Below are 23,379 nucleotides of genomic sequence, written 5' to 3'. Positions count from 1 at the left end.
CCTAAGAGAATTTAGAATATCTACTAAAATAGCCCCAAAACTCATGACCTCTTTAGCGAAATTCATGATGACCGAAATACAATTATGAGGTATGAAAAAATTTTCCTCAAAGACCACCGCATTTCTCCATTTCCACAAGAACCAATAAGTCATAGCAAATAACAAACACCAATTCAACCCCTCAACTTGATCAACAAAATTTTTTAAATTCTCAACCAACTAGACATAAACATTTGCCTCCTCGAAAAAGAAACACCTAATATAATTGGGATTAACTGCAGCCACACATTCTTAGCCACCTCACAATACTGCAAAATACGATGAAGCAATTCTGGATATAATAGGCAACAAGGACAATAAATATTAGCAGATAAATGCCTTTAGTTCCTTTCAACATTCGAGAAGAGCTTATGATGAAAAACCAGCCATAAGAAAGTACGAATCCTTTTCGGACATGGCCAATTCCAAATCACTCTCCACTTTTTATCTACCGAGATTCGTTGAGAAGAAGATAGAGCCACATATGCTCACTTGATAGAGAAATTACCATCATTACAAAAACCCTAGAACACAAAATCAGGCCTCCCCAAATTAGGATCAAATCTCATAACTATTATTTTTAGCAAAATAAACAAAGGAAGAAGATGTGCAAAACCAGTCCCCAACCCCCATCTGGCAAGGTAAACTCCACTAACTTCCTCATAGATTCTCCTTCTGAAATAGGGGCTAAAACATTATTAAGAAGAGGACCAATACCATTAACCCATGCATCCCTAAAAAATTAATAAGTTCTCCATTCCTAATAGCCTAACACACCTCACCAAACACATATCCCTACACCTTTATAATTCCTTTCCATATCTAGGAAGAGTTAGAACATTTAAAAGAAGAAGGAACCAAATCATCACCAATACAATACTTAGCCTGAAGAACTTTAACCCAAAGAGCCTCTCTCCTTACCACAACCCCCCAAGCCATTTTAACAAGATATGCATCATTCACCTTATCTAAATATCTCATACCTAAGCCTCCCATATCCTTAGGCTAACAAAGATCTTCCCATTTAATCAAGGGAATGCCCTATTTCTCTTTCTTCCATCCCCAAATAAATTTCTTGCAAATTCTCTCAATGGCTCCACATGTAGAAATAGGCAGGGAAAAAGTTTAGGGCTTAAAAATAGGGATCATTGTGAGAAAAAATTTAGCGAGAGTAATTCTACCTACAAGAGATAAACTTTTAGCACTTCAACCTGACAGTGTATTTTGAATTATATCCAAAAGAAAATTATAAGTGCTTGCTCTAACCCTACCATGGATAGGGGGAGCTCCCAAATAAGTACCAAGGTTATCAGCTTTATGAAAACCACATCGCCTACTAATCTTTACTGCTTTTTAGCTACTGACATTTTTTGAGAAATAAAGACGAGTCTTATACACACTCACTTTTTGACTTGAAGCTAAAGAGAAATCCAAGCATACCTACATAACCACATCCATTGCTGAACAGAGCTTTTCATGAAAAGTAATAAATCATCTGTGAAAAATAAACGAGAAATGGTAGGTCCCCCTCTGGACAGCACTATAGGTTTCTACAAATTCACTTTTGCTGTATCAAAAATTCCATAGGCTAGCCTTTCCATACATAGAACAAAAATATAAGGAGACAAAGGGTCTCCTTGATGAATTCCTCGTGTTGGAGAAAAGAAATCAAACTTTTCCCCATTCCATAAGACACTCATCGAGGTGGTAGTAACACATCTCATAATAAAAGATCGAATATTACTTAGAACACCAATTATTTCCAAAGTTTCCTCAATAAAAACCTAACCTAGCCTATCATAGGCCTTTTTAAGGTTAAATCACTATGCCTTTCTTATCAATTCTCTTATTCCTAAAGGAATGAACCACCTCCTGAGCGATCACTACATTATTCGAAATCTGACGGCCTAGAACAAAATTGACTTGTGAATGACCTACTAACTTCTCCATGATAGGCTTAAAACGATTAGTAACAACTTTGATCAAGATTTTGTAAACAATATTATAGAGGCTTATCGGCCGAAATTGGGTAATACTATTCAGTTTGTCCACATTAGGAATTAAAACAATCAAATTATGAATAAGAGAATTAGCATGTAAATAGCCCTTAATCGCAGCACAAAGATCATTCCCAACTATTTGCCAGTTCTTCTAGAAAAAAGAATGCATTGAAACCATCCAACCTAAGAGCCTTCATAGGATCCATTTGAAATAACGCCTCCTGAATCTCCTTGTCCTCTAAATCCTTGCCCAAATTATTGACTTCTTCACTGGTTAGGATTGGAAATCTATTAGGAAAAGTGCAAAGCACCAACTCTCTTCTACCTTGATCTCTGGTACTAGAAAGCCTCCGCTTATGATAAAATTTCCTCATATTCCTGAAAAAGCTCCACCTTTAGATTCTGCAAATATAGAGAGGGCTTCATTTCCAGAATTCTCTGAATCCCACTCAACCTAGCGAGAACTCTTTTTTTCCTCTTCTCAATACTACCAAATGTGTCTTGATGCCAATTTTTAAGAGCAAAAGATAAGGAGCCCAACTTAGCTTTAAGACCATCCCCATCTTTCTAATTCAAGTCTAGGAAACTACTAAACTCTTTACGCATTTGCCAGGTCACCAGAAACTTAAATGCAGTTGGCCTCCCAAATCCACTAAATTTAGAATTAACAAAAATACAAATTGGCCTGTGATCTGATTTAAAGCTTGGCGAATGAAGAATAGACGTATCACTATATTTCATATGCCAAACATTATTGCAAATAGCCCTGTCAAGCCTCTTTAACAATAAACCATGCTTTCAAGTAAATTAAGGCCTATAAAAACCAAAATCAACCATTCCCATCCCATCAAATCACTGTCGAAACTGCCCCCACATAGCATTACCAATGCCACACCCCTTGTTCTCCTCATTCAAACTAAGCATAGCATTAAAATTCCCTATAAGGCACCAAGGAATAGAATAACAATCAGCAACATACTCTAACTTACCCCACAACTGCATTCAAAGAGAAGGAGAAGGACTATTGGACACAATGGTAAACTAAAAAACTTCATTATTTGAGTCCAAGATCTCTGTATTGATGAAATGAAGATCATTGACTAAAATTTTCACATGCTACCCTTGCTTTCACAGTAGCTAAATACCACCTGAAGACCTTCTAGCCTCAACTCTATAGGAGAAGTCAAAACCCAGCTTTGAAATACTTTTGTCTGCTTGGATACCGCTAATCCTAGTTTCAAAAAGCACTAGGAAAGAAACACAGTATCTCTTAATGAAATCCTTAGTAACAATATGAAACCCTTTGCTAGCTGCCCCCGATAATTACAAACCATACAAACAAAATCCATAAAAAAGAAAGAATGAATTATTGCCCCAAGGTAGTGGTTCGTACGCCTTCCAAATCATTCAAATTAACACCTTCCTCACCCAAATTCAAAGCAGAATTGGTCCCTAAAACATCTCTAGTTCCATTTGCCATAAAACCTAGATTCTCTTTTATGGCTTCAAAAGCTCTGTTTATTGAAACAAGTTTAGTGCTCCTACTGTTAGAGACCTTAAACTTAACTTTATTACATTACCTGATCAATCGAGTTCCTTTTGGAGGATCTGGGGGCCTTCTTAGCACCCCATCATTCAAGACTTCAACCCTACCTGCATCCATAATGCCCTCTTTTATCTCCTGCACTATTGAAGAACCCTCTACCAGCAACAGCTGAATGATGATCCTTAAGAGCTGTAGGAATAAGCTCTAACTACAGGTTGACAAAATGCCTTTGGACCAATATTGGACTCTTCTCGCTACCCACTCCACCCCTTTTAAGAGTTGAAGAAGACCCAACAGCCACTAAAGACTTAGAATATCCCTTATTAGCCTTACCATGGGTTTTAGAGGCCTTAATTCCATCCTTCTTTTTAAAATCCTTTTTCACACCACTATTAGCACCATTTGAGGTTAATCCTTATACCTTTCTAATGGACCTGACCTATTTACCTTAGGCATATCCTTAACCACTTCCTTAAAAGGTAAGTCAACCACATCCACATGAGCAACCTCCCTATCAGCATCCATACCGTTCCATAAAATTTGCAAGAATATCAAATTTAGAACCCTTTCCATTGTTACTCTAACTGCCTGCCCTAAATTCTCGACCCTGTCTACTTCCTGTTTTGACTTCCCACGTCGCCCTCTCAACGGAGCAAGCGTCTAGTCACTATACTTATAGTATTTGTATTGTACCTTTACTGATTATCAACCTGAATAATATTATCAACAGACTCCCCATTGCCAGCAACCAGACATGTAACAATTTTAGAGGGACATAATTCATTACTATGACCATAACACCCACATCCAAAACAAATGTGGCGCAAGGCCCCATGGTTGCACCATCAAATAATGGCCAAGAATTACCTAGGGGCCATCTGGTAGTGCTCTTTGATAATTTGATTTGTTAAACAAGATAATATTCATTGGCTATGTTAATCACTCTGTAATCCCCATTAGGTTTCCACATATATTGAATTTTGAAACAAAGAGTTCTATAACCAATAGCCCTACCCACCAAATGAACCACCACAACATGTTTCCATGGCTTAATTAATTCCTCATGGGCTTTCTGAGAAATAATAACATGTAGAATGTCATCAGAAACATCCACCCTAACATTGTCATCATCAATACAAATATTCTAGCTATTCTAGTATGATGCTTTTCCCTGTTAACAGAAGGTCCACTCTTAAGATCCTAAGGAGTCTCAACATCATTCCAATTCGTAGACACATGATCCTCACTACCTTCCCCACTTTTATCCTCGCTATCCCCCATCACAGAATCCAGATCTCCATCTCAGCCTTGCAAAAGTTTATCTCGAAAATACATCAAGCCAATACCACTCTCATCCCCCAAACTAGAAGGGATATTTAGACCCTCACCATCCTCTTGAAACTTTACTTTTTTTTTCTTTGAACGATCATCTGGTGGTGACGAAGGGGTCGCCTTTGCTAGTGCAGCGTCGATAGAAGACGTAAGGGAAAAATTCTTTGAGTTTAACACTTTTTTTTTTCCTAATTCTATCATCATGAGATCTAATTACAGTCAAATCACTAACAGGTAATTTAGTAATACACACTAATTGATCATAAAATAAAAAAGATATTTTCGTTAAAAGTCTATTAGCATAAAGGAAAAACTTAATTAAACTTATTATGAAATCCAGACATAAACATGAGGGTCCCACTAATCATTCGTTGGGATAAATTAACCATCTTAAGTTTTCCTCTCTATCAATTTCTCTCCTTTAGCCACCATAATTATTACTATTATTAGTTTTGAAAAGTGTAAAAAATTGATAAATTATCAATCCATCAACAGAATTGGAAAAAAAATGACAGCTAAAATATTTAATTAATAAAATTAAAACTTTCTAATAAAATTGAAAAAAAAAATTATTCAAGATTTTTTGCAATTAAACACACACACACACATATATATATACATATAGAGAGAGAGAGAGAGAGAGAGAGAGAGAGAGAGAGGAATTATATGGATGATGAAATTCTAGAAGGTCGAATGCAAGAAACACATAAAGATGAAGCTAGCTAGTAGATTGAAGTTCTTGTTAGGATTGAAATTAATGGGAGGCTTTGAAGACAAATGAGATGAATGAATTGAAGATCCAACAGAAATGCTTACCGAAGACACAGTCGTGTGGGTTGGTAAACATTTTAACCACTCCTTGTAATCTTTGTCTACATATATTAAATTAAACAACAGTACAATAGAAGCACCCATGAAGGATCTTCAAGTTGTCATTTTTCATTATAGTCTATGCATACCAATGATCATTAATTGCCTATATACTTTTGAGTTTTTCAATTGTACCTCATGAACACGTTATGGTTTTATTAATATGATTTTGTTACACATAAAATTATATAAATATAATATTAAAAAGATAAAAAATAAAATTTTACGTAATTTGAATGTAATATTTACGTTTATAAGAAAAAAAAAAAGAAAAAATTAACTATGCCCTTTGTTACCCACAAAATATTTCAATCAGGTTGTATTGCAAACTTTTCAAATTAAATCATAATTTAGACACATAAAAATATATCTAAAATGCACGTCACATTATCCTATATATTATCCTATATGTGCATAATATATTGGATTATCCTATCATACTCTATAATCTTTCAATTAAAATATGTATAAAATTGAAAACTTATTAAACTACTAGCTACGCATAATCAGAAATTTGTTTCAGATTAATCAGAGTTGGCTTAATTGATATATAAAAAAGAAAAAAAAATCTTTGTTTTTGTGTTTATATTTATTTACAAATCTATCATTGTGATTAATAAAATTAAGCTGAAATTGTCAAGTTTATTATATAAAATATATCTATCATTATGATAATTAATAATTTAATATTAAATTTGTGAACTAATAATTTTATAGAGATGTTTATCTTGAATTATATATTATTAAATTTCATAAAGAAAAATCCAGTAGATTATATACCAAATTTTATAATGGACACACTACTGATTTAGAGGATTATTGAATATTATTTGTCATTATATGATCAATTGTAAACTAATAATAATTTTTTATTAAAACAAATAAAACAGTCTCATATACAGTGATGTGAACAAATTAAATGGGAGAGAAACAAAGATGATGTAAGGAGCAAACAAGTGTCAATAAGATATTGGTAAGAATACAAGTGAAGGACATGTCTGTCATTGGACTAGGGTTTGGTGGGTAGAAATGGGTGAAGGTGGTTGGACAAAATCATAGAAGAAAACATATATTTCAGGTGTAAACAAGACTCCACCCTCGTGCAGGAAACTTTGCCACTCATTCACCATCAAATTAATTAGTCTTTCTTTATAATTAATTAATGCCAATTTAGGGTAATATTTCTCATTGTGATTCTCATAAGTCAATGGTGATTTATGCATACAATAATGGGGGTTTTGGTAAATTTAACAGTCTATGAACCATCTTTGTCAAAGTGTTAGCTGTAATTATCAAGATAAAAGAGGAGTACTTAGTTGCTAGCCATGGCTGCTTCTTCTTGAAGGGTGATATTTAGAGACAGAGAACCTTAATATAACTCCTTGCTGATACCATTAAGCTTATTTGCTTCAAGAACTATATCCGTACGTATATTACTACTGTTGGAGGTTTCCTCTTCTTCTTGTTGTGCCTAATTATATATATAAATATATATCAATTAACTGCAGCTATCCCAGTGATCAGTTCTTGAACTTGGGGATCAAAATGGAGGAAAATCTTCCTCCAGGGTTCAGATTCCATCCCACAGATGAAGAGCTCATTACATTTTACCTGACACGAAAGGTTTCAGATGTCAGTTTCACCTCAAAAGCTATTGTGGATGTTGATCTCAACAAGTGTGAACCTTGGGATCTCCCAGGTATACTTTTTAATTCGTCTTCTTCTTCATCTTCTATATGCATCCCTAGTTATATTCTTAGCGTCTCATTTGTGTGTTGAAATTGAATGCTTTGTTGAGTCTCAGTACATCCAAGATTCTTAAAACTCGAGTTATCAGAATTTGAACCTTAATGAGTACATTAACTATTAGGCTACTAGCCTAAGGCTTGAGTCTCCTTGGTTCATTGGAGTTATTTATAACAACATTAATTATCACTTGGATAAATTTCCTTTAGAATTATATTCTTAGGCTTCATTTGGAAAAAATAAAAATAAAAATCAATGCAATTCAATTCTTACACAATAATATTATTTTTTTTATATTTTTATTTATTTTAAAATAAAATTTTTAAATTAAAAAAATAAATTATGTCACTTATTAGATTTTAAAACATGAAAATTAACAAAAAAAATTAATTAAATTAAATTCTTTTAAAATTCTAATTTGTAAATGTGGGTTAATCTTTGTGTTATTGCTGCAAATTGTCATTGTTCTTATCTAACCCAATGTTTTTGAGAGCAATTAGGAAAATGAGAGAAAGATTTTGATCACAGAAAACCCAAAAGGGTTTTAAACAAGTCAGGTTAATGTTTTTTTAATCTAATTTTACATATAAAGTTTCATTTCTTAATTCAAGTATGTTCTATAAATTATAGACGAAACGTAATAAGGTTTCGAATTAAGTTCCCCTCCTTCCTCTAAAAAGTGTACTGTACTCACTGTGACATCAATATTCACAGAATTATAAGATTTATACAATTAACAATTATAGCATTAGTGCTCATATATATATATATATATATATATATATATATATATATATATATATATATATATATATATAGCATTATTGGCTTGATTATTCCAATGAATTAATTAATGCGCAAGTCAATTATCTATTTTTAACTATCTAAAATTAGTCAATTCTAATTAGTTTTATGTAAATACTTTTAGCTTATAAAATTACTGTTATTTAGGGTGAAAATGAGTCAAGTCCTTCATAAATTGCTCGAGATTTGACTCAATAAAATTTGGCTCAGCTTGTTTATAAAATAAACTGAACTCGAGCTTGAACTCAAATTTCATAGTATTCAGCTTGTTAAGACTTATAAGCCGGCTCGTTTGCAGACTCACGAGTTTGCTCGAGAGTGCCTAATCTCATTAAATATATTTATTTATAAAAGTATTTGTATTAATTATTATATTTTATTATATTATAAACATTTGTTATTTTATTTATAAATACTCTAAAAATAATATATTATTTAAAATTATGATATGATGAATGTATTTATTAAATATAGTTTTTTGTAATTTAATTTTTATGAAAATTAAGTTATTTTTTTATATGAGAGTTTATCAAAATTATATAGTTTAAATTTTATACCCCTAAATTTAAAATTCAATTGAAAGTCAGTTTAATAAAAAGTTTATTTTAGTTCAACTCATTTTTTAAACAAATCAAGTTTGAGCTTTTAGACATTGACTTAAACTCGACATGTGTTAAGTTTGAGCTGGGCTCAAATTTGAAAAAATTTTGACGAATCAAGCTTTGAAGAGATTCTTCAAAGCTCGACTCGACTTGGTTCGTTTGTACTCCTACTATTATTCATCTAATTACAAAAGAAGAATAGAATATATTAGTTACATAATTAAAATTATGTTGCAGACAAGGCTTCCATGGGGGAAAAAGAATGGTATTTCTTTAGCTTAAGAGATCGAAAATACCCAACAGGACTTCGAACCAATCGAGCAACTGAAGCAGGCTATTGGAAAACCACAGGGAAGGACAAGGAAATCTTTCGTGGTGCAGTACTGGTGGGGATGAAAAAAACCCTAGTTTTCTACAAGGGTAGAGCTCCAAGGGGTGAGAAAAGTAACTGGGTTATGCATGAATACAGGCTAGAAAACAAACATCCTTTCAAGCGCACCAAGGTGTATAAACTTCTATATACTATTGTAGAATTCGTTTCATTTAACTTTGCATTTTCAATTATTACAAATTTCCTCTAATACTCTCTAATTTTTCTTGGATTTTTAATTCTTGAAGGAGGAATGGGTAGTTTGTAGGGTATTCCAGAAGAGCTTAGCAGCTAAAAGGCCACAGCAGACAGCATCCTCGCATCAATCTCTAGGGTCTCCATGTGATACAAATTCCATAGTCAATGAGTTTGGAGATGTCGAGTTACCAAACATAAACAATATCGGGAATTCATCAAATGGGTTCAACGACATCTCAACAACAAGCAATTTCAACAACCATGCCAATGTAAATATGAACATGGACATGAACATGCATAATTGGGCTAGCCCTTCACTCTCATGGCCTTCAAACTTGCTTAGCTCGAATCTCACAATCAATTCCTTGCTTCTCAAGGCATTGCAAATGAGGAGCTATCAACAGAGAGAAGCTGCTGCTGCCACTGCTGCTGCTGCAAGTCGTAGTAATCATTACTCATTTCTCACACAAGGGACTAGTATTCCTCAGACTGGGACTGATTTAAGTTCAAATTTCCAGGGTTCTTCTTCTTCTTCCAAGGTTTTAGAAACAGTGCCGCAACCAGTACAGCAGGAGCAACCATTCATTTTGGATTCCATTTGGTGAAGCTGCAAATTAAGTTGAAAACTAACATCTTTTCTGTACTTAATTATCTTCAACCAAAGCAAAAAGGGCATTTGAAATTGTTACTCATATGGTAGTAGTATTGGAGCAGCCAATGAAGCTCTAAGCATATGCCACAAGAAAAATAAATGGCTGGTGTAGTTAGGTGTAAACATTGAAAAACCTTCAAAAATGTCTCTGTGGTTATGTGTCTTTATGTGCAAGTGCGAAATTGTAGGCCAAAGATTAAAGTCCTTTGTTTTTTAGTAATTATCTTCATGATCTTCCTATTCATGAATTTAATGTTCACTGTAAATGAAAGATCTCAACATATATATGGATACGCAACTTTTTTTTTTTTTAACATAGGAATATCTATAATTAAATGAACGAATGGAAAACTAGGAGCGAAATAGAAAAGCAAAAATAAAATTAATATGGTTCTATATATTTAAAATTAAATTAGCTTCTAAATTTAAAAATTTTTATATTTTATTTGACTATTTATCTATTTGAATTTGTAATATCTTGACTCAAAATATTGATTTTATTTTAATTATAAGTTAAAATTTTAGTGAGCAAAATAAAAAATTGTTTATAATATAGTCTATAATGTTTATAAAAATAATTCATTTAAAAAGTATTTTCTTATTTTATTTTTTAAAGTAAAAGTTTTGAAAATAAGTAAATACCTCCTCCCATATCAACTTTAATATAAACATTTTTAAATTTCAACTACTAAAATATTATCTCATACAAAAAAAATATTATTTAAAGTTCTTTTTACTATATTTTTAATAACTTTAAAATTTTTTATTTAAAAAAACTTTAAAAATTTTATATTTGGAATTTCATGCATTATAAAACTATACTCATCATATTATATATCATCAAAAATCATTTTTTTAATTAAATTTTCTATAAATTAGAAAAAAATGAATTATTTGTTTAAAAATTATATTAATATATACTGAAATAATTTCACTAAAAAAATTTATAAAATTTAAACATTTCTTTGTTTAAAATTTATATTAATATTCCAACTAATCGGCCAAGAATAAGAATAAAGGGCCTTGTGCAAGTAACAATAATCAAGAGAATTGAGATAAATTAAACAAAATTTTTTAGAAAATTTTCTCTATAATAAAATATAATAAAATTTTTACTTTGTTTCATGGTGCAACTTCTTGGATATATTACTCACTCATTCGATTGTTTATGACATTAAGACACACTTTATGTATGCATGGAAAACTTGGGCAGAAGTACATGGCAAGACGAAGGATGAGCTATTTGGAATTTTTTGGGTAAGATATAAATTATCTAAGATTCCTTGAAATTAATTGTATGATAAATGTATTGAATTTGATAAATTTATATGGTGGGAAGACTGTGAATGATCATTATAGAATTGTCTTTTCAATATGTTGTGTTTTTCTGTTGTCAAATGTTTGAAATACAGTCGAAATGCTGCCGATTTTAATTAAAAATACTTGTTATCTAGAGTATTCATTTAGTGTGGCATGATTTATACCTTCTAACAACAAAATTTGTAGGGTTGTACATGTGGGATGAGACTAAAGAGAAGAATGTGTGTCTTGCTTGGGATAAGGTCCTGAAAGCAAGATTTTACGATCTTCTCAATAGAGTCAAACATGAAATGTTGGTGAAACACAAAAAGAGTGATTTTTTTTTTTTTACACAATTTAAGACCAAAGTGGATGAAACCAGAGATATGGAATAATCTTGTGGCTCATTAGAGTCGGCCAAAGTGGCAAAAGAAGTCACAGACCACTAAAATTAATCAAATGATTGAAAAAGATGGATCTATAACAAAACATTCTAGTGGTTTAGTGAAAATTGAGATACATGAGGATCAACTGATATAATTTTTTAAAATTATGTCACTATTTTATTTGCAGTTGTGCATTTTATTGGTTACATAAATGTTAAGTACATATTTTGTTAGTTACATAATATGATCATTTTTATTTTGTAGGTCATCGAATCAAATTGAAGTGTTTCGAGCAACACACACCAAAAAGGATAGCGTAGATGTATTTATTTATAGCAAATTACGACGGATCGATATAAGTTAATTTCTACATATTAATTTCAACACAATATTTTTCAATCCTTTTACATTGTCATCAAATTGTTTTGGATTATAAGGCATGTAAGTGTGTTTGTCATTCATATATAATAAAATATTATTGTATTACTTCTTTTTTTTTTTAATAAATTTGTATTACTTCTGTGTAGGGAGATTTTTCAAGTGTCATTGTAGAAAAGTATGGGTCTAATTATGAATTTCAACTTGTATTTGATGTGGGTAAATGGCTTAAAGCATCCGGTAGCCTTAATAAGGGTAGAGTGTATGGTTTTGGGAATTCTGATATTGGAAAATCCCAAAATCTAGGATCATCTACTCCTTACTCATGCACATTAGTTCATCCTGGGTCATCTTCTCAATATATGACATCCATAGAGCAAGTTTAGCAGTTGTTAGAAGAAAATCAAAACAGAATTAAGTAGCTCATAGAAGAAAATCAAACCAGAATGAGGGCTGAGATATTGGAGGAGGTGCGAAAGGAGTTTATATCCACACATGAGACTCATTTTGTAGCATCTTCATAGCCAACCACTTTATGTGATGCCCCTTACCCGTCTATTGTATAGCCGAGTAAGAAGTGCCACATTCGGTGCTGGAGCACCCTATCTTGTCTTGTCATGTCTATTGTAAATTTTAATGTCATTCAAATCAGGTAATTTATGTATAGAATTTTTTTTTTTAATATCTTATTTCTGTGAAGACCCGGACAGATCCTCCTCTGTTTTATTAGCATTTGACGGTTTCCACTATCACCTATTAACATATTCATAGTCATCTCACATATTTCCATATCATATTCTCTTTTATCATATTATTCACAACTATTTATGAGATTTCAAAATGAAGTGTCATCTATTGCATTCATATGGAAATTCATAGATAATAAATTATAAGTTTTCATTTCAAGTCCAAAATGAAATACATCATAAACTAGTAATTACATCATGCCTAAACATAATGAACTAAAATACTAGTCTATACATGGGCCCTACCAAAATATAAAAGACCGGTGAGGTGACTCTGGACAATGGTAGATCTGATCAGAGCTTTGTCAGTGCACTACTGATGCTGCTGCTGTGGCTGTTGGGACTGATGCGGCTGATCTCCAGTACCTACGCGATGGAAAACCAACGCGCTAAGCATAACGCTTAGTGGTGCATAATTTATAATAACAATAATTTAATAATTTGAAACAATATATGCAACTCATAATTTCTGGGTCTTTTACATTTTTATTGCTCTTTGGAAATAATTAACATTATCAGGATCTTTTATGATTACTTATTATATTTTAAGTCTTAATTAATTATATTTTTTTTTCAGTGCCCAAGAAACCTATAACAAATTTATAAAGGCTGGATGCACGGGTGTATACTGGTTAGACAGCCATATGTCTATCCAGAATACGTCATCGTGCACGAGGCCACCGTCGGGCACGAGACCTACCGTCGGGCTTGTAAAGCCGTAAATAAAGTAGGCACAATGGCGATGCAAGTAGGCATATAGCACGTAGAACAATCATACCGGACATATATTATCGTTCATGATTTTCTCGGTGGCGATCGCTATCTCGTAGTCCCTAATTGGTATACCAATTTATCCAACTAAATAAATAAGTCTAGGTATACTATGGGCAATTAAATATTTTTAATTAATTTAGCACTGTTCACTATTACTATTTTCTAGTACTGTTCATTGGTACCATTAATTTCATATTAATAGGACATTAGTCCCAATTTACATATTCATATCATTTTTAATATTTAATTCTCCTTATGAGTATTTTAATTATCATACATAGCATTTTTCCCATGAACCTTTCTTTAGGTTCATGTTGATGTGTTATCTTTATCTAGGAATTTGACTAGGTTGGGATGTCTATTTAGTCACAATTCCTTCATAACAATTGGTCCTCTATGTTTAAACTTGAATTTCAGTTTTTGAATTACTGAGTTTGGGATTATAGAACTCAAGTTATGGTCAAAATACCAAAGGAATAGTATTTGGGGACATTTTCTGGGTTGGCAGTTTCAGTGGCCCAACTTGTGCTAACAATTTGAATTCGTTAAAGGCAAAACTGAGTTAAGTGGTCTTCATGAAAAGTGTAGCCCTATGTCTAAAATTTCCATGGGTGAAATTTTAGGTCATTTGGACTAGTATAGAGAGAGTTATGACCAAATGAACACGTACTGTTCATTTGGTCATTTTCTGGGTTGGGTTGCAGGGAAATCCGAATTTGGGCAGTATTTAGCTCAAGTTTTGGACAGAATTTGGGCATAGTTTTTTCATGGAAAATGAGCTATTTTGGGTCTAGTTTCACCTCCAATTGGCCTCATACCAATTGGGGTCACACAATTTTATTTATGGCCTAAAATGTACATCGCCTCAACAAATGTAACTCGCAGAAAATTAACACTTCCAAAACTCAATTTCCTCCAACTTCCTTACTTCACTTTGCATGCAATACACTTCTATAAGCAACAATCTCATCCCAATAGGTCAATTTCAATATTTTACACAAAGTCCTCAACATTTACACAATCCCTAGTTTTCAAAGTTTCAAATTTACATAAACACTACATAATCAAACACCCAAATATTTCAACTAATTACACATTCTCATGGAACCATTTTTCATCACTTAAAAGCAATAAACTTCAAGTTCCATGGCTGCCAAAAATTCAAGGGTTCTTTTCTCTAGGTTTTCTTTTTATTTTAATGGTATTTATGCTTAGCTAAACATGCTTTTCATGTTTAATAAAGAGAAAAAGAGGGATTAGTGCACTAACCTTACTTGAGCTTCCCAAACCTCAACTTTCTTGCTTCTTATGGGTATCTATGGCTTCCTTATGGAGTGGGGAGTATTTTTTGTGAAGGGTGCTAAAGGTTTTGATGGGTAGAAGCTTGGGAAATCAAGCTTGGAAGCTTGACAACAATGGAGGAAATGAGGGAAAGAGAGAGAGAGAAGAAATGGAGGAAGAAGATGGAAGTGGGTGGGAGTTTGTCCTCTAGTGCCTATTTGTATACATTTTTTTTTTTTGAATTTTCCTAAGCCTTTTCTTTTCTTTTCTTTTCTTTTCCTTTCTTTTCTTTTCTTTTCTCTTCTCATTTTCCTAATCTACTTCATAAATTTTAATTAATGTTAATTATTTTATTCTCTATTTTTTTTTTGACGTTTAGGTCAAAATTCACCTTTGGGGGTGAAATGACCAAAATGCCCTTAGTAGTACATATTGGGTTATTTTTATTATTTTTGTACCAATTTATAATTCTCTAAACTTTATTTTTTTTTTCTCTACATTTTTCCTATATTTTCTTAACATTTTTTTTTCTTCAATTTATGCCTACTCACTATAGTTTAGGTGTAGTTCCAGACATTTTAACTGTCCGAACAGACATTAGTTGTCGGAACAGTAAAATGTACGGACTACCTATGGTGAGGGCATTACACTTTAGATTCTAAGCCTTCACAAGATGATCTAGATAATTAATTATGTTATTTATCTTTGAATTTAGAGATCTTCTAATGTATGAAATTTTAGAACTTTTTTATGGATGTGATCATATTTTACTTTATATTTTTTAATCTATATTAGTTACTTGGTGTGGATTTTATTAACTTTATTAATATATGCATTTTAATTACGTTGATTGAGAATATTGCAATTGGCTTGTTATATTTATTCATGGACTATCCTAATAAATTTTTAGGAATAACAGAAAAATTTTAAAAATAAATAAAATTATTGATAGATAATGTAAGGGTTGCAATGGATTTGTGAAGGATTAATTTTTTTTAAAAAAAAATTAAATTTTTTGGCAAATTATCGACCGTTTATTGGAGTTTAGCGACAGATTTTGTGACGGTATTTTAGTGACGACTTTATCGATGGAAAATTGTTTGATGGTCATTGTTATGTAATGATGAAATTACTGACGGCCTATAGCCGTAAGAAATATTAGCAACAACACGCGGTATGACGTCAGTAGTTTCGTCGCTAAATTTACTGAAGATAGCAAATTTTTGTTAGAAAAATTAGTGATAAGAGTATTAAAAATGGATTGTTGTCCATCAAAAATCCGTTGTTGAAGCCTTCAGCAACAGAAAAAAGGAGTATTAGCAATGAATTTAGCCGTCACTGATACCTTTTTGTTGTAGTGTTTAAAATTTTTATGTTTATAATTCCATGCTTTATAAAACTATACTCATTATATTATATATCTCCAAAATTTATTTTTTAATTAAATTTTCTATTAAATTTGAGAAAAGGAGTATTATTTGTTTAAAAATTATATTAATATATATTGAAATAATTATTCACTAAAAAAATATTTATAATATTTAAACATTTCATTTAAAAAAAATGCCTTATATTTAAATTGCAAGAATTTTAATAATAATATTTGAAAAATCGTCACATGGTGTATGTCTTTATTTTTTTCTATTTTTGTTTATTGTTCTTTTATTAATATATGTTAAATAATTTTAAAAACTAATAAAAAATAATCTGTTAGTTAACACTTGAAATAAAATTATAATAAATTAAAAATTTTATGCTTAATAAAATTTTATAATATGATTATGAAAAATATAAAATTTAAAAAATATATATTAAATTGTATTATTAAAATAAAATGATAAAAAATAAATAAAAAAATACATATTAAATTATATTATTAAAATAAAATAATAAATAATTTACATAACATAAGCAAAACAAAATATTATTTTGGCCCCTAAAAATAAATCCTAGATCCGTCACTGACTTGGATTGAGTTTGAGACAGATTTTATAAAATCCAAATATGCCTATTGAAAAATATTATTATCCCTGTTGTTCTTGATTTTCAAGGCAGAGTGGGCAATACCCATTTTCATGTAAATTTTTTTTTACATATAGAAATATTTTTATTTACTTATTTATAAAATTTGATATTCATATATTATTATTTATCCATCTATATAAAATAAAATAATATAAAAATGAGTTGATTTTGGGACTTATAATAATGGCACAAACACAAAAATTATGAGAAATTCATTAATGTGTCACTTTAAAATTTAAAATTATTAGTAGCTGTATTGTTAGGGGAAAAAATATTCTCAATAGTAAAAAATGAAAAATGTGAGAGAACAAAAAATTGAGATTTTCTTTTCTCCAACTCCAACAATTTTCTTTATGAAAAGTTAGTGCAATTTGCTAATCTCTCTCTCTCTAGATTTCTAGAGAGAAATTACTTACCTTAAGGTTAAGAGTGTTGAGCTTTCTTTGTTGTTTCAGCGGCTTTTCCCTCCCCCTTAGTGTAGGGGAAAATCTCTTCCCTGTCCAGCGAATGAGTTCCGTCCTCTACTCTCCCCACCACTAGGTAGGACTTTACATGTTTGTCCTTAAGTTATAGATTTGCTAGGTCTTGGAAAGAGAAACTTTTGATCAATGTTTGTAGTGCTTGTGTTCATGCAGGGTGATTTAAGGCTTTGTGGATGATTGATTTAGTGTATATGGAAGAAGGATATCCCTAGGGTTTGAAGAGCTAGCCTATTGTGGCTGTTCCATATGGCTAAAATAGAGTGAGATGCCAATATGGACTCTACCTTCTCCTGCCATATCTTCCCCTTGAGTTGTTGGTAATAGTTTACCGTATCTTTACTCATTTAGGCTTCTAGTGGGGTGCTTGGATTGAATAACAGTCTCTGTTTGCTCTGAAACGACCAGATCTTTCACAAGAGACTTCAAGTTAAGGAGTTCCATTCTTGTTCATCCTAGCGCCTGCTGATGGGATGAAAGTGACAGTGCTGGTGTTAGAGTAGCCAGCGATTTGAGCTGATTGTGCCGTCTGCCTTAACCTAGGGCTTCTATTTACTAGGCTTGTGGGCTCTATTTTTGAATGTTCGGGAAGAGTAAGCTACTGTTATGTGTGTTGTTGGGCCTGCCTTTGGGCTAGGGCTTGTATTGATTTCCTTATTAATGAATTATTTTGAAAAAAATAATTCCTTCCAAAAAAAAAAAAAAAAAAGAAAGGAACTAAATTGATAGAGCCCAGAAGAGTTTGAGGGGCAAATAGCAAATTTACATAGGCGCCGTATAAAATTGAACCTGGCTGGGCCGTCTAGTCTAGCCGCTTGGCAGTAAACCTAGAGGCTGGAGCCTAAGTGCACGCCTCGGTTTTTTTTTTTTATTCCTGTGTCAAGCAATGGCGGCGAAGCCAATAGCCGGCGACGGATTAACGGAGAACCTGGCCGGAATGACGAAGAACCAGCTATATGACATTATGTCTCAGATGAAGGCACATTCTCTCTATTCTTTTTCTTCCTACAATTTTCTTATCCTCAAAACAACGCTCACTGTTGTCTCAATACCACTCTGAACTTAACTTGTTAATGTTTGTTTGTGTATGTTTTCGCTTTTATCTTGACGCAGACATTAATTGAGCAGAACAAGCTACAAGCAAGAGAGATCCTCGTCCAGAATCCTCTCCTAACGAAGGCCCTTTTCCAGGTTTCTGCATTTGATCTTTTATTTTATTTATTTATTTTTTAAATTTTACCACTAATTTTCGTTGTATATTTTCCGAATGAAAGAACTTCTTTTGTGATATTATTAGTTTCTTTTCGCATTTGAGCTTTCTATTGTGTTAGTTTCTACGTTTTTGTTGCTATGTTGATATTAGTTGGAATTAGGGTTTTGCTCCAGATTTTTCCCCCTTGATTGAGTTGCCTATCTGATAATAGATGAAATTTTCCCTACAATGTGTTTTCATTGGGATTATGCTATTGTGATAGATAGGCGTTTAAGTACTTAATCAATCCTCCTTCCCTTACAGTGGATGAGATAACCTCGCTTGAATGAGCATGTAGGCTGGTTAAAATGAAATCTTTTGAGCAAATTAGGGGTCATCCTACCAAGGAAAATTTCATCTGTCTCTTAATTTAGCATAATTTCATTCGAGTAACTAAGCTTTTATTTGTTGCTGAAAAATCACCGTTTAATTTGTTCAATAAGGTCATTGTTGCCACGTTTTGTCGGAAACTTGCTGGACATCTGCTGTGGCAGTCTGTAAAAGCTGTTTACTCAAATTAAAAGATGCAAAAATGGCAATTCAAAGCTAAAGGTTTTTTTTTCCCCCCTCTGCTTCTCTCTCCCTCTCCTTCTCTCTCTCTTTCTCTCCCTCTCTCTCTCTAAACACTTAATTAGGACCATTGGTGCATTTCAGTGACTTTTGACTGGAATATATAACCATAGTGAGCTTATTGAAATGAAAATTGAACTGTTATATATGTTTGTTCACAACAAATTGAAGTTTAGTTATAATACTGAAATTCAAATTTAAGTTTGAACATCTGTGAATTTCACAAACATTTTAGTTGCTTCAATTCTTATATAAAGTGCTTCATTAATGATATGAAAGTAACTCAAAATGGTTTTTAATTATTCTATGTAAGTTGTGGTGATGTTCATGCAATTAATTGGATTTAAATAAGCTGTGGAATCTGAGGTGTTGTGATTTATAATGACATGCTGACATATTCACAATTGCCTTTCTCTTGATTGTGTGACCTAGTTATGCTTTAGGTGCCATAACATGCATAAATTTTTGGGACCTCTGTGCTGAATTCACATCTGCTATGCGAATGCTTATTTGATATGTTTCATTAAAAAAATACTACAAAAGTGTTTCATTAATAAAAATACTACAAAAGTTATTGCAAATTCTCTCTCTAAAGTTATTGCAAATTCTCTCTCTCTCTCTCTCTCTCTCTCTCTCTCTCTCTCTCTCTTCCAAAGGGGGTGTTGGGCAGGGGGGGACAGGAGCCCTGGGGTTGTATTTTCATTCAGTTTACTTTCTAGTATGGGAATGGATGCCCTTGTGTCCATTTTTTTTTAAAGCAAAGAAAGAGAAATTTTGCATTAACCAGGAGAATAATCATGATGCAACAGCCAACAGCTCCTCCTTACCTAGTTAAGTAGAAGACTCCTTCTCAAAACAGACTTTGCTATCCAATCAGCCACTCTATTAATACTACACTTAATACCAAAAAAAAAAAAAGATATATTTTTGAATTGTAATCTTACTTTGGTTTGATGTTCACCATTGTTAGGTTAATAGTACTTTCCATCTTGCCTGGACTTTTTATAAGCTAGGTCAGTGCAGTGGAATTATTTAATGCTGCATCTATTACATTAGTTGAGGATTTACTTAGTTTATGTTAGTATTGTGCGGGGTTGAACCTTTATTAAATGAGCTTAAATGAGGGGAGATCTTGCTTGGGGATTTTTCTTTATATGCTGTATTGTGAACGATTTTGATAGGTGTCATGCCTGTTCATCTTAAGAGTGTTAGGTACCATAGCATGTGTGATATTTAGGAACAATGCTACACATTATATGCTACTATAAAAAAAAATATATATTTTTTTGAGTTTTTTTCCCTGATAAAAACTGTTAAGTACTTTTATATATGTTGTGGATGATTGTGCATGAAACTTGAAGTCATAACTCATAATCATGGCAGTAATAAGTCTCCACATGAGCTTGCACATTGGCCTATAAACTGGTTGGCTTATGATTCCAACCAAGCTGAACTTCACAGTTCTCACACCTAGCAGTTTGAACTTGGATTGCTAACCTAAAAACGCATTCAAGCAACCCAGTTTTGAGTAGCTTAGCTCATTTGGAACTTGTTGTGCCTTTCATTCTTAATTTCTCCTTTGATGACTCACTGCATGCTACTTGATTTACCTTGTTTGACCAGGCACAAATTATGCTTGGAATGGTGCAGCCTCCTCAAGTGGTATGCTCATACTTTTTAAGAAATTTGGCTCTCTAGCTTCACATTGATGAATCTGTCTAGGTTCTCTACTCATTTGATTTGATTTCAATTTTCCTTTAGATTCCAAATATTCAGCCTCCAGCCACACAACCACCTCAGCAATCATCACAACCATCTCAGCAGTCTAACATTCAGGCTGCACGCTCATTAGCTGGACAAGTTTTACAGGATCAAACACTTGCATCTCAGACCCAACCTCCAATGAGAAAGCAACATCAGAATCAACCTTCAATATCAATGTCTTCTACTTCAGTTTCTCCTCCAAGTCTTCAATCTCAGCCTATGCCTTCACACCCTCTACAGACACCACAGTTGGCAAAGGGACATCCAAACCCACAAGTGACCCCAATTTCTGTTCCGCAATCCTCTCAACTTCCAAATATACCTCCACCTCTTCATTCTGCTTCACAGCCACAGCCACTCCACCAACCCCAAATGCCTACTGTCTCCACTCAGTTGCAACAGCCATTACGGACTACTGGAATTGCTCATCCGCCTTTGCAACCACCATTGCCTCCCCAAGCTAGACTACCTTCTGTTCCAAGCTTTCATCATCAGTGTGGACCACAAATGGGGCCCAATGTGGGTTTCCAGCATTCTGGTGCTCAACATCCTTTGCAACCCATGTTTCATGTAAGCTGAAGATAATGGTTCTTAATTCATTGTTTAAACATATGCAATATTTTGAATAACTTTATTCTTTTAAAATTTCAGTCTAGTAACAAACCTCAAGCTAGCATGGGGTCTTCATTTTCACAGGGACAGCCACCCCTTCCAAATCAGTTACCACCACTGTATCAGGTATGGTTGTGCTTAGCTTGCTGATTTCAACTCATGGAACGATTTTCTGTTGATACACCATATTATCAGTGATGAGGCTTTGATGCATGTGCAGTTTGTTGCTTCTTCATTATTTTTATTTCTATTTTTTTTTTCATTGGTTAAGCTACACAATGAGGGTAATTCTCCTTATTCAACCAGCAGGACCAAACCTAAAACCTCCTAATAGAAATCCCAAACCTTACGGCTGGGATAGCCCCTTGGGGATGCAGTTTATTGCTTTAGTTAACCATTCTGAATAGTTGTTACAGCCGTCATGTTCCCCCAACTGAATAATTATTGAAGTTCTATGCACTATTCCTGTTAATTTTTAAACATTTTGCTTTTTAAGGGGGGAGGTTCACACTTAGGGCCTGAGTTCAATAATCAAGTTGGAAATTCAATGCAAGTTGATAGAGGACCTTCTTGGATATCTGGCCCACCAGAGAGCTCAGCAAGGATACAGCTTCCTGGACCACAGGCAATGGTTCCTGGTCAGATCGGCCCTGGCAGTCAGCCCACTCGTGCTGCACCAGTAATACTTCATGACACCAATTTAAAATTTTACAGTCTGCCTATCTTTTTTATTGATTCCAAGTTTTTTACCAACTCCCCTTCTGCTTTGCTTGTGGTGTAGTTGACTCCTGAGATGGAGAAAGCGCTACTTCAGCAGGTCATGAGCCTCACCCCAGAACAGATTAATCTCCTACCTCCTGAACAGAGGAATCAAGTGCTCCAGCTGCAGCAAATGCTGCGTCAATGAAGCTATCTTCCCCATTCAAATTGACAGTGTCAGTTGTTGCAGTATCGTTTCAGGTCATCTCAGTTGGCAATTGGTTGGAGGTGAAGAATCACGCAGAACATGAAACTGGACATAGATATACCTTTGGAAGATTTAGACTGAAAGTGTTCAAAAGTTCTAGCTTTGCTTCTGCAATGCAGCTGATAGTCTGGATTTTGAGTTTTATCGATGAGATTGTCCAGGTGGCAGTGATCTGTAATTTTTTCAGCCCGGACAATTTATCAACTTTTAAGTGGACTTTCTTGATATTGACTACGTTCCAACACAGTTTCAGTTCTGTACAATGGGCAATAGGACTAATGTAGTCATATGTATGATTAATATGTTTATTTTTTATTTTTTTTAATACTATATAATAAAAAATATATTTCCAAAAAATCATTTTTATCTATTTTATTGATTTAGTTTTAAAATGTGATTTTTATTATTACTAAGGAAAATAATAACGTGGAATATTGTGAAGTATGACATTTTCTTCAATAAAATTAAAGTTACTGGATAGATAATTTCTGAATAATTTACTATTTTGTTCCTAGGTTATAAAAAACTCACTTTTTGTCTTAAAAATAAAGCAAAAGAATAGGGGTCATTTAAATTATAATTCTTCATTTTCATTAACAAATACTATAACAAATGAACAATGTTGATTATTCTTCACATTGGAAATCACTTATTGCCTATGTCACTCTCTCTCTCTCTCTCTCTCTC

The 23,379-nt window shown here is 32.8% G+C and overlaps 2 protein-coding genes across 3 annotated transcripts; both read left to right on the top strand.

Annotated features, from left to right (window-relative positions):
* The first annotated feature begins 7,076 nt into the window (after positions 1 to 7,076).
* LOC110648638 (NAC domain-containing protein 92-like) lies at positions 7,077 to 10,442 on the top strand. Its single transcript, XM_021802929.2, has 4 exons — positions 7,077 to 7,211; positions 7,296 to 7,486; positions 9,177 to 9,442; positions 9,558 to 10,442. Exons 2-4 carry the CDS (start codon positions 7,333 to 7,335, stop codon positions 10,110 to 10,112), a joined length of 975 nt encoding a protein of 324 aa, XP_021658621.2. The 5' UTR covers positions 7,077 to 7,211; positions 7,296 to 7,332; the 3' UTR covers positions 10,113 to 10,442.
* A 7,896-nt stretch (positions 10,443 to 18,338) lies between these two features.
* LOC110648643 (pistil-specific extensin-like protein) lies at positions 18,339 to 22,955 on the top strand. 2 transcript variants are annotated; one of them, XM_021802937.2, is made up of 7 exons: positions 18,339 to 18,506; positions 18,641 to 18,718; positions 20,973 to 21,011; positions 21,111 to 21,683; positions 21,765 to 21,851; positions 22,222 to 22,404; positions 22,507 to 22,955. In XM_021802937.2, the coding sequence occupies exons 1-7, from the start codon at positions 18,414 to 18,416 to the stop codon at positions 22,630 to 22,632; spliced, it is 1,179 nt and encodes a 392-aa protein (XP_021658629.2). In that variant the 5' UTR covers positions 18,339 to 18,413; the 3' UTR covers positions 22,633 to 22,955. The 2 variants fall into 2 exon arrangements, with proteins under 2 accessions (XP_021658629.2, XP_021658630.2); XM_021802938.2 differs by lacking the exon at positions 18,339 to 18,506 and adding an exon at positions 19,223 to 19,331 and having other exon boundaries at positions 18,665 to 18,718.
* The last annotated feature ends 424 nt before the right edge of the window (positions 22,956 to 23,379 follow it).

The sequence above is a fragment of the Hevea brasiliensis genome, chromosome 2 (assembly GCF_030052815.1).
Source record: "Hevea brasiliensis isolate MT/VB/25A 57/8 chromosome 2, ASM3005281v1, whole genome shotgun sequence".
NCBI lineage: Eukaryota > Viridiplantae > Streptophyta > Magnoliopsida > Malpighiales > Euphorbiaceae > Hevea > Hevea brasiliensis.
Note: the sequence above shows the minus strand (reverse complement) of the source record. Positions and strands in the feature narration are given on the sequence as shown.

Bases quoted from the DNA above. Each gene is read 5' to 3' on its own strand.
- LOC110648638 (XM_021802929.2), top strand. From the start codon at position 7,333: ATGGAGGAAAATCTTCCTCCAGGGTTCAGATTCCATCCCACAGATGAA. The intron at 7,487-9,176 runs GTATACTTTTTA...ATTATGTTGCAG, and splicing joins TGAACCTTGGGATCTCCCAG to ACAAGGCTTCCATGGGGGAA. The intron at 9,443-9,557 runs GTGTATAAACTT...TAATTCTTGAAG, and splicing joins ATCCTTTCAAGCGCACCAAG to GAGGAATGGGTAGTTTGTAG.
- LOC110648643 (XM_021802937.2), top strand. From the start codon at position 18,414: ATGGCGGCGAAGCCAATAGCCGGCGACGGATTAACGGAGAACCTGGCC. The intron at 18,507-18,640 runs GCACATTCTCTC...ATCTTGACGCAG, and splicing joins ACATTATGTCTCAGATGAAG to ACATTAATTGAGCAGAACAA. The intron at 18,719-20,972 runs GTTTCTGCATTT...TTGTTTGACCAG, and splicing joins TAACGAAGGCCCTTTTCCAG to GCACAAATTATGCTTGGAAT.